Below are 12,069 nucleotides of genomic sequence, written 5' to 3' on the forward strand. Positions count from 1 at the left end.
TGGCTTCAGCTCAGGTCATGATCCCAGGGTCACTGGGCTCCCTGCTCAGCGGGGAATCTGCTTCTCCCTCTCCCTTTGCCCTCGCTCCTGTGCATGTGCACTCTCTCTCTCCCACTCTCTCTCTCTCTCAAATAAATAAATTAAATCTTTTAGAAGTTATTTATGATGGAGAATTCCACACCTATACAGACACGGAGACCTGTCTCCTGAAGTCCCGGGTACCTATCACCTTGACGCAACAACTCACGGCCAGTCTTGTTTTACGTCTTCACTCCTACCTCTCCCCTCCTCCTTTATTATTTTGATACAAATCCTAGACCTCACATCCTTATTTATTTTTTGAAGATTTATTTTAGAGGGTGGGGGGAGGAGCAGAGGGAGAGAGAGAATCTCAAGCAGACTCCCTGCTGAGCATGGAGCCTGATGTGGGGCTCAATCTCATGACCCTGAGATCATGACCTGAGCTGAAACCAAGAGTTAGACCCTCAACCGACTGAGCCACCCAGGTGCCTGTGGACCTCATATCTTTAATCCATAAACATTCACTATGTATCTTTAAGAGACATTTCTAGAATATCCACATCAAAAAAATTAACAATAATTCCTTAAAACCATCAAATATTCAGTGATCCTATTCCCTAGGACTCCTCACAATGAAGGGTGCTTATGGCTTGCTCTGCAGTGAATGCTTCACACAGAACACGGGTTTTAGGAAAGGTTTCTGCTTAGTTCACGGACGCATGCTTTCAACACACCTAACCCTGCAAGCGAGCCCCCACAAAGATCTGCTTATGGCTGTAGGTTTCCCTCACTCCAGCCCTCCATCCTTTCAGTGAATGGGTCTCAGTGAATGCATCTGCAACTGCCAACCGGCTGCTAACTGCAAAACGGCCAACGTCCAAGAGATAAAATTTAAAAAACCTCTAAACCCTTTTAAAAACTAGAGGAAAGGGCGCCTGGGTGGCTCAGTTGGTTAAGCGACTGCCTTCGGCTCAGGTCATGATCCTGGAGTCCCGGGATCGAGTCCCACATCAGGCTCCCTGCTCAGCAGGGAGTCTGCTTCTCCCTCTGACCTTCCTCCTTCTCATGCTCTCTGTCTCTCATTCTCTCTCTCTCAAATAAATAAATAAAATCTTTAAAAAACAAAAACAAAAAACTAGAGGATGAGATGTTCTCTGTGCTTTCTGGTTCAGTTGGCAAAAATGAAGCAATGTGGCCACACAAGAGACAGAAAACTGCCCCTGCCCTTGGGTTCACCACAGGACAAAGATAGTATCTTAAGGCCCGACCCGTGTGGCCTCACGTGTGGCCCTGTTGCCTAAAATGACACTTGGTCCTCCTACTTAAGAAGAAAAAAGGGGCGCCTGAGTGGCTCTGTCAGTTTAGCGTCTGACTCTTGATTTCGGCTCAGGTGATGATCTCAGGGTCGTGAGATCGAGCCCCATGTCAGGGCTCCGAGCAGGGCATGGAGCCTGCTTAGGATTCTCTCTCCTCCTCTACCTCTGCCCTCCTCCCCAACACTGTCTTCCCCCACTCATGCTCACTCTCTCAAAAAAAAAAAAAAAAAAAAAAAAGAGAGAGAGAAAGAGAGGGAAACAGATCTATCGTATAATCCAGCAATCTCACTTCTAGGTATAGATGCAAAAAATTGAAAGCAGGGCCTCAGATACTTGCATATTCATGTTCACAGCAGCATTATTCATAGGAGCTAAAAGGTGGAAGCAATCCAAATGTTCACTGATGGAAGAACGGATGAGCAAAATGTGGTATATCCATGGGGTGAGGTATTATTCAGCTTTAAAAAGGAACAAAAATTCTGACACATGCCACAACATGGACGAACACTGAAAACATACTAAGTGAAGTAGGCCAGACACAAAAGTACAAATATTGTATGATTCCACTTACATGAGGTACCTAGAATAGGCCAATTCATAGAGACAGAAAACAGAATGGTGGTTTTCAGGGGCTGGGGGCGGGAGGAGGGGAGGGCTATAGTTTAATGAGATTAGAGTTTCAATTTGGGAAGATAAACACGTTCTGGAGATGGATGGTGATGATGGCCATACAACATAATGAATGTACTTAATGTCACTAAATGGTACATTTTAAAATGGTTAAAATAGGGAATGTTGTGTTATGCATATTTTACAACAAAAAAATGAAAAAAATATGTATCTATGCATACATATACAGGTGTGTATTTTTTTTAAGGTGTGCTTCCTCCACAAGGACACACTTAAAAAGGAAAAAAAAGAGGCAGATGAGGGGCACCTGGCTGGCTCAGTCACTGGAGCACGTGACTCTTGATCTTGGGGTTATGAGTTCAGGCCCCATGTTGGGGTGTAGAGATTACTTAAAAATAAAATCTTAAAAAAAAAAAAAATTGGCAGATGAAGGAAATGGCAATGACTAGCCACATTCCTGACTATAGCAAATAGTCATTTTCTAGAAAACAGCATCGTGAAAGGAAACGTTTCACATTAACAATGGGGAAGCTGGACAGCCAGTGATAAGGTGACTGAAAACAAGCATTTTATGCCTTGATTAGATTCAATCCACCTGACCAGTTTTGTCGACAAGAGATTTATTTGGCCCTTTGAAGCCTTTTTTTTTCTTCAATATTTTATTTGAGAGAGAGAGAGAGAACAAGTGGGGGGTAGGGGCAAAGGGAGAGGGGAAGCAGACTCCCCACGAAGCAAGGACACACCCCCTCCAGCACGGGGCTCGATCCCAGGACCCTGGGATTATGACCTGAGCCAAAGGCAGACGCTTAACAGACTTGAGCCATCCAGGCGCCCCAGCCATTTGAAGCTTTTTGCCATGAAGGAAGCATAACCTTGAAAAATCCAAGATTCCTTATTCCAGCCACCACCTTTGGTTATGGCTCAGAGCAAGGAGTTTTAAAGCAAGCATGGACATGCCAACCTTCAAGTGAATGCACATCCGGGGAGGGCTTCAGACAAAGTCCCCAGGCCCTACACTGTCTTCACTGTATGTATGATTGCATACAAATGATTGCACGGACGGCACCTCGAGGCCAAAAGGAACCTCAAATGGCAAGTGGGTTTGTTCCAGAACTATCAGGCTGTCTCTGCTGTTCTAAATCATGCTAAAAAGACAGATGAAAAGAACCTGACCACTAAGATTGAGAACCACATACAGCACCACTGCTCTGGTTCTGTGTTACCTTAAGACTAAGCTGATACCAGGTGGGGAAATGCTATCTTCAAAGGGAATGAGTGTATGGGATATCCTGTTACAAGGCAAGTGCTCTGAACTCTTCAGAAAGTCAATGTCATTTAAAAAAAACAAAAACAAAACGGGGTGGGGGGGCCAGGTAGCACCTGGGTGATGCTGTTGGTTACATGTCCAACTCTTGGTTTCGGCTCAGGTTGTGATCTCAGGGTCGTGAGATTGGGCCCTGCATTGGGCCCCATGCTCAGTGCAGATCTTGCTTAAGACTCTCTCTTCAGGGGCGCCTGGGTGGCTCAGTTGGTTAAGCGACTGCCTTCGGCTCAGGTCATGATCCCAGGGTCCTGGGATCGAGCCCCACATCGGGCTCCCTGCTCCATGGGAAGCCTGCTTCTCCCTCTCCCACTCCCCCTGCTTGTGTTCCCTCTCTTGCTGTCTCTCTCTCTGTGTCAAATAAATAAAATCTTTAAAAACAAAAAGACTCTCTCTTCCTCTCTCCCTCTGCCCCTCCCCACCTCCCTAAATATAAATAAACAAATCTTTAGGGGAAAAATTTTTTTCAGGGAAATTTTTCTAGATTAAAAGAGTCTAAAGAAACAAGAAATATAATATGTGAATTTTTTTTTTTTTTTAAGATTTTATTTGAGAGACAGAGAATGAGACGGAGAGAGAATCTGAAGCAGACTCCGCACTGAGCACAACGCAACTCTGGGCTTGATCCCACAACCACGAGATCATGACTTGAGCCAAAACCAAGAGTTGGGCGCTTAACTGACGGAGTCACCCAGGCGCCCCTGTAGTAAGTGAATTCTAATCAGATCTTGGTTTCTAAAACAACAGAAACTATAAAAGATGATTTTAGGACAATAGGGACATGTTCATATAAACTGGATATTAGCTGATATGATACTGTTAATTTTCTTATGTGTGATCATGAATACGGTGGTTATGCAAGAGGATGCCCTATTTTTAGGAGAGGCTTGCTGATATATTGAGTGAACTGTCACGATGCCTGCAATTGATTTTCAAAGAATTCAACAATCACACACACACACAGGAAGGGCTAGAGAAAACTATTATGTTAGAATGGTTAGATTCTAGCAGAGGATATACAAGATAATTTGTGTGTCTAAATGCTATCCCAATGGTAGTTATAAAAATTAAGAAATATAATCCATTCCTTCCCTTCTCCATAAAAAAGGGAACAAATTGTACCTCACTGTGCTAATCTTTACCAGAAACCACACCAGGCTGAAATGCAGTGTTCTTAAAAAGCTGGTGTGCTTGAAGTCAGGTGCCAACCAGAACACCAAATGCCTCACAAAATGCCTTCAACCCACCATAATGTTCTGAGCAGAACACTGCCCTGCAGCTGCCTTGTTGATCATAAATAGGATGTCTCGGCGAGGAAGTGTCTGGGGGTCACAATCGCTCCCCCCCCAACCTAGAAATCTGAAGCAGAAGGAGCATGACCAAAGGAGAAATGAATCAGCAGCCAGATGACCCAACTCCTGCTCCACCCCCATCTGCTGATGGTGGTGATCTGGGGTGGGCACCCCCACCTCAGTGGATCGGGCCTCTGAAGCTTCATCTGAAAAATGCAAACAATAGTCCTCTCTTCGTCCCAGGATTACTGCACTAAAATCACAGCGCTACAAACCCCTCGTTCTCCATCAGGTCAAAGCAGCAGTGCCTAGATTCATGAAGCAGCAACGCTGGTCACAAACAAATGGACCATGAGGTAAAAAACAGCGATAAAGGAGGCCTGGGGTGTCTAAAGGGTCAAGCCTATACGTTCTTGATGCTACGCATCTTCCTCCTGAAGCCACATAACCATGTCTAAGACCAGAGGACAAGCCTCAAACCCAGCAAGACCAGTGCTTACCTCGGCCATAGGCCCTGGCTTTCTTCGGGTTGAGTTTGGGTTTTAGAGGAGCCCCGGGCTTGAGCTTGGCTTTGGGGAACTGGGACAGGTAAGTCATCACCGAGTGCTCGTCCACATCTGGATGAATAATTTCTTCAGGAGTGATGACCTAGAATAAAGCCTGGTAGGTGAACGCCCAGAACACATCACTTGTAACTGTCAAAGATTTGCAAATGTCTCTTAAGCCAAGCACTACAAATATAAGAAATTGAATCAAGATCTAAGTTAAGTGAAATTACATTAAAATGACATGCGAACGTCAGTGTTTTTAACCTTTTAGAGGTGTCAGTCTTCCTTTTGGAAGCTGAGGACCCCCTCCAGACAATTCTATATGTAATTTCCAGAGGTGCACACCCATCCCCAAAAGAAAGCTCACTCATCCCCCAGAGAAACTTTCCAGAAAGGGTAAGCTACATCAAGTGAGAAGAAACAAGTACACAAGGGATTGGAGGATATTACCCAAAAGTATATAACTGTCCTTTTGCTTTGCTCATCTACTCATTGCCTACATCTCTAGTAATTCTGTTACTAATAAAAAATAGTAATAAATACAAAGTGCCAACACACAGCGATGTATCAGACATGTGGTCTTGTTCCAGACTGGATGTTTGTATCCTCCCGAAGTTCATATGCTGAAGCCATAACCGTCAGTGTGATGGTTTTAGCAGGTGTGCCCTTTGGGAGGTAAGCAGGTTGAGATGAGGTCATGAGGATGGAGCCCCCATGATGGGATTGGTGCCCTCATAAGAAGGGAAGGAAAGACCGGACTTCTCTGTCTTTGCCATGTGAGGACACAGAAAGAAGCCAGCTGTCTTCAAGTCACCAAGAGGGTCCTTCTCACCAAGCACTGAATCTGCTTGCACCTTGCTCTTGGACGTCCAGCTTCCAGATTTGAGAAATAAACCTCTGTTGTTTACACCATCCAGTCTATGGTATTTTATCATACAGCAGCCTCAGCTGACTAAAATGGGTTTCAAGACATTATGAGCTGTTCAAAGAAATAGGGAGGAAAGGAACTTCTCCTGACATGCAGCTTAGGAGCAAGATTATGCCCATGCCGGACAGGTAGGCATCCCCCCCACCCCGGATCCCCCAACGAAGGCACCACAACCTCATGTCCACTACTTGACCCAGCCCTAAACAGTACAAAAAATCCCTCTGCCCCCAACAAGGGTGCTGAGAAGCTAAGGCGCTACTCCTCAGACCCAACAGAAGGCTCTGTCTCATGAACCAGGTTAACCAAATACAGATGAACAAGATATATACCCAGCTTCCCTCACCCCACAGTAAAACAAAACAAAACAAACAAAAAAACACCAGAAAACATTCTGATAATTAGCGTTCAGCAACAAAACAGTTACTTGGGTTTGAACAGTTGCCTTCACCCATTCTATAAAATGTAGGAGGTGCATTGATTTGACATTTCTTCCAGGCAGCTCCTTCAACAACTATACAGTGCCAACATCAAATGAACATCAAAAAGGAGATGGTTTTAGGTTTATAAGAGGAGATGAAAAACATACCAAACCACTTACTAAGGGTGGAAGAGCTAAGAAACGGGCCATGAGGCAGAGATAATGATGTCAAAACCAAACCAAAGAAATACAGGCGAGTTTTTCTACCTCCCAAGAGATCCTATTATAAAATACACAGAACTCAGCTCTGAACACCAGCTTAGACCATAATGTAACCTGTGGTGAGGTCATCCATCCATGGCATTGGCTACCTACAACTGCTCTTCAAACATGGGAGTCTGGGCAGTTTTTCAGCTTCCTTGGAAAACCTTAGAAGACAGGACCTCAACTACGCAACGTGGCTACTGCGGATAGTATCCAAGAGTTACCCAATTTCCAAGTTCTCCTGTTATATTCCTGTGATAGGATTATGAGCAATACAAATTCTTCCACAATTTCCAATAATGGTAGGTTATCCTGGTATAAATTTTTTAAAAAGTTCTAAGTCCTGTGACTTCCCCTAAGATATTGGATTTAAAAAAGACTTTTTAAATATGTAAAAAGTGGTCAAATATTGGCTATTTCTTACAGTGCAACCCAATCATTAAAGTCTACATTTGCAGTCTGGTGTCCCAAGACAGTCTTTTAAGATCTTTGGAGCAAAAATACTACAAAATTTGCCACATGTGACAAAGAGCAGTGTAAGATTTTTAAATGATCTATAAGCACCCAAGTCCACAAGAACCTATTATTATGGGTAAACTGAGGAAGATGGGAGCATGCCAGAGGCAATACTCTTTGAAGGCTCAGGCTGAGGAGGTCAGACCACCTGGTAGACACAAAGAGGCATCCACAGAGGGCCAGAACAAGCTGGAGGATGGAAATAGCCTCACGGAACATGGCGCTGCTCGTGTATGTACCTGTGGGACCCCCAGCCAGTCATCTGCTTGCTGCATAGCTTCCCGTGCGTTATCCACAGGCTTTCGTGGATCCCACGATTCCCAGTCTGGGCACAGACCTGTTAACATAACACAAAAGATTCTGTTAGTATTAGCTGACTGAAGAGACTAAAGGAAGCCCCGTGCTTAAATTAAACCCCCTGGGTATCTTAATTCAGAGAGCAATTTCTTCCAAAAATCACAGTCAATTATATACCTGAAGGGCAACAAGTATAACAGATCTGAGTATGCCAGCATGGAAACTATTCTGAGACTAAGCTGAGACTTCTCCTTCAGGCTGTTATTTTCTCGCATTAACACAGAGATTATCCATTCCTTGAAGGTGTGGTATAAATAAATAAAGTCTGTAAAACTCCTTGGGCCTGGTGCCTTTTTGCAGATTTTTTTTTTTTTTCCTCCTACCACCTTCATACTTTTGTCCTCTGGTCACCGAATGTGTAGGATTCACGCCAGCTGGATATCCTACAATTTAACTCAAATCTGACATTAACTATGTGGAGGTTAGTGTCAGACCCCATAGGTGAAGGGCTCAGTCCCATAAGAATGCCCCCTTCCTCCACTTTGGATGTCACCTGCAAGTCCAGGTTGTCACCTGGGCTTCTAACAGACCAGCTATAAATTGGAGGTTCCCACAACTCTTCTTCAATTCATATACTAGAGTGGCTCACCGAACTCAGGAAAACAGTTTAATTGCTAGATTACCAATTTATTATAAAAGGATACAACTCAAGAACAACCAGATTAAAGAGATGCACATGGCAAGGTATGGGAGAAGGGGTATGGAGCATCCATCCCCTTGGGGTGTGCCATCCTCCTCGCACCTCCATGTGCTTACTGACCTGAAAGCTCCCCAAAATTTGTAGTTCGAGAAATTTTATGGAGGTTTCATTATGTGAAGTAGGCACGATTTGATTAAATCACTGGCCATTAGTGATTAACTCAACCTCCAGCCCCTGTCCTTTCCCTGGAGGTCAGGAGATGGGGCTAAAAGTTCCAACCCTCTAATCACATGGTTGGTTCTCCTGGCCCCACCCCCATGCTTAGGGGCTGTCCAAAAGTCACCTCATTAACATAAACTCAGGTGCAGTTGAAAGGAACCATTATCATGGCTCTTACCACTTAAGAAATTCCAACGGTTTTTAGAGCTCTGTGCCAGGAAAGGGACAAAGACCAAATATGTACTTCTTATTCTAAGTCACAATATCACAATCCAGTTCCTAGATACACCTAAAAAGACTATGCTAGTAGCATCTGTATAATTGAAAAATCCACATGCCCAAAAGCCCAAACCTAGAATCATCTTAAAAACCTTTGTAAGCACAAGAAGTATAGGACTGAAGTAAACATCCACAGGTTCAAACTGGTAAAGAGGTATCTTAAAATGTGTCTGTAGGTGGAAGCAAGGAAGAAGGTGCCGGGAAATTAACTAATGCTGAGCTCTGAGTTAGTTCTGAATAACACTAGCTGATAGGCTCTCAAGGAAGAATGAAGCCTGGAGTCAGTCCTCCCTTCTTATTCAATACAGACTAGCCAGCTCTGTGAGAACCATTTGCTTACTAAAAACGAATGCAAGTATTCGTAAATGGAAAATATGATTATTAGAGTAAATTTTTTATTAGAAACAATTTTGGGGGTGCATATAAACATGGACTCTGGTTTTTCTACTGAGTATTTACCAGCAAACTCTACTCATCAATCTAAACCCTCCAGTGAGGATAATTACTACCTTGGTATACACTCAACCACTCAGAAAAGGGTAGAAAAACCTCCAACTGGATCCTGACCAAACACTATTTCATAGCAATGCAGAAAGAAAGGATGGAGAAAGCCATATATAGTCAACCCAGCGGTCGATAAAAATGGGTACTTTCCACTCAATGGAAGTTTTTCAATTTTCATGCCAAGTCAACTAACAGGGCCATGTGTTTCTGCTGAAGTCAATGGGAAACCAGGCACCAACTGTGGGAAGAAGCAAGACTTTGGAGTCTGAAAGCTAAACCAGGGCCTGCTCCAAGAACTACGGGCTTCACCGGGAATTTGCGTAAATAACTGAGTTCAATGTTCAAAAAGTCAATGGCTACACCTAGAAGGTAAACAGAACCATTTTTAGTTCCCTTTGCTCTTACAGTGGGCTAAAACCAGGAGAATACACCAATCCCAGCAAACCCAGCTTGTCCATTGGAAAGCCAAGAGGCTTGGGGTCCACAAACCCCCATCCGAAGAGATGGCTTAGGCAGCCATGGACACTTACCTGGAGCACAGCTGTCTACCAAGGCCCCCAGAGCCTTGCCATCTTGCCAGTTCTGGTTAAAGTTGGTGATGGGCAAGTAAGGGATCTTGTTCTGAATCCATCCCAGCAGCCTCTGCTTTGGCGTCTGCTTCTTGGCATCATCATCCCCTTCATCCTCCCACACGGGCATGGAGATGGAGTAGTGGAGGATCAGTGTCCACACCAGGCCCAAGATGAGCTTCAGGTTCCCATCCACGATGGCTTTGCTATCTGGGGAGAGAGGCACAGGCTTGAGCTGGCACATTCCTCTGGGTTGTTAATGAATCCTCATCTGTTAGAGAACCACACAGAACCATTTCAGAGTAAAAGGATGTAATGTTAGAATTTGCTTCAGAATACTTGAGGATGAGAATAGATGAAACAAGTTTCCAAAATGTTTACCAGTGTCATTAGATCATGAGTACATGAAAATGCACTAGACTTTTATCTCTTTTATATATGTTTGAAATTTCCCATAATAAAAAGAGCTTTTAAATTTTAAAGAAATCATTTCAGAAATACAAAAAGGGGCAGCTGAATTCCAGAGACAACCACCTGCTAACTTGATAGTATGTGATCTACCAGGTTATACGTGCATATATATATGTGCATGTGTTTGCTGCCCTGAATTTATATCATACTATACAATGGGTCTTGAAATTTTTTTTTCACTAATTGTTATGTCCTAGATATCTTTTCCCTATAAAAAGTTGTTTCTGTTTACACTCCCATCTACAGGTTTAAGAGGCCAGTTTCCCCTCAAATCTCATCATCACTGGGTGTTATCAATCATTTTCATCTCTGTTCTTCTCACAAGTTAGTCACTGGTAAGATAAAACCCTAATAGTTAAGCTAATCCAGCCAGAGAAAGTCTCTGTTGCCAGGAGCAAAAGTGACTGACCCAAGGTTATGGCTCCTTTCTAGTCTACTCCCAGCTTAACAGATCATGCAAACCCAGGCCCCTTCCAGGGATCTTCTAGGAATCTCACTCCTGCTGGTTTCTACCTTCTACTCCCTTGGCTTCTCTGTGGCCCTCTGTCCTCTTTCCAACCTCTACCTACATCCATCAAAATCCAAACATTATCAACAAAATCTCCTCTCTATCTCATTCTCTCCTCCTCTACCCCCCCACACTTCCCCTATCTATCCCATCTCATTTTCTCTCTCCCTCTGCCTCCCCCCATTCTTCCCCTGCTATCTATCCCCCATCTCTCCCCCCCACACTTCCCTTCCTATCTACCCCCATCTCTCTCTCCCTCTCCCCTCTACCTCCTCCCATACACTTCCCCTATCTATTCACCCACCACCCCCTCAGCTTCCTCCACCCTCTCCCCACCAACCTCCCCTGTTGAACCCCCCCATTCTACCAGGACCCCAAACTGAAAATGTCAGAGCCATCTTGGACTGCTCCTTCAAACCCCAGGTTGTCGTTTCTACAACACGTCAATTCCCTCTCTACCTACATCTCTTGGCAAATCCTTTTCTCCACCTTCCCAGTAAATATGTGCCCCCCCCACCCCAGAGTGCTCAACAGCCATGAAGCTGAACCCTGCTCACATAACCTTAGAACTATCTTTCTGGTCATGGGACGCCTGGGTGGCAAAGTTGGTTAAGCATCTGCCTTCAGCTTAGGTCATGATCCTAGGGTCCTGGGATCAAGCCCCACATTGGGCTCCTTGCTCAGCGGGGAGTCTGCTTCTCCCTCTCCCTACTGCTCCCCCTACTTGTGCTCTCTCTGACAAATAAATAAATAAAATCTTACAAAATAAGAACTATCTTTCTGGTCAGTACCTCTGTGCTTCCAAAGTCACCAATGGTCCCGAATGCCCACAGTCCAACTCCTTAGACATACAGCACCCTCAGAACCCCCAAAGCCAGCCTGCTTTTTCACCCTTGTCACCTCCTCCTGCCATAGTTCACACTGCAGACTCAGAGACTCCTCATTCCTGGACCACATCCTGCTTTGAACCCCTTGGACCTCTCCATGTGTTCTGTATTCCCTTTGATGGGAAGACCCTTCATCCCATCCTCCTGTGGGACAACCCCTGGCTCCTAAGTCAAGGGCCAGATCCAACAGCTGGTGGCGCTTTGCTCCCACCAGCATGTGTGTGACTGTGCCAGGGCCCACTCAAGACAAAAACCAAGCCTCCGAGCCCCCATTCCAGGATTACGAGCACCTGCTAGGGAGTAACTGAGCCTCTGCCATCTTGGAACTCCCTTTACCGTGTCCCACCCACCCATCCACCACAAACCACCTGAATGTCAGTT

General features: G+C 44.6%; 1 protein-coding gene across 7 annotated transcripts in view; it reads right to left on the bottom strand.

Annotated features, from left to right (window-relative positions):
- FLNB (filamin B) overlaps positions 1–12,069 on the bottom strand; it is a 141,809-nt gene that overhangs the window by 77,095 nt on the left and 52,645 nt on the right. For all 7 annotated transcript variants that reach the window (XM_045862084.3, XM_045862083.3, XM_045862082.3 and 4 more), the window contains exons 2-4: positions 9,784–10,032; positions 7,494–7,591; positions 5,081–5,228 (exon numbers count right to left, since the gene is read on the bottom strand). In XM_045862084.3, the coding sequence (XP_045718040.2) occupies positions 5,081–5,228; positions 7,494–7,591; positions 9,784–10,032 (495 nt within the window). The remainder of the gene's footprint in view (positions 1–5,080; positions 5,229–7,493; positions 7,592–9,783; positions 10,033–12,069) is intronic.

This window comes from Mirounga angustirostris, unplaced genomic scaffold (genome assembly GCF_029215605.1).
Source record: "Mirounga angustirostris isolate CCGP_5_RB_7025 unplaced genomic scaffold, mMirAng1.0.hap1 SCAF_1, whole genome shotgun sequence".
Lineage (NCBI taxonomy): Eukaryota > Metazoa > Chordata > Mammalia > Carnivora > Phocidae > Mirounga > Mirounga angustirostris.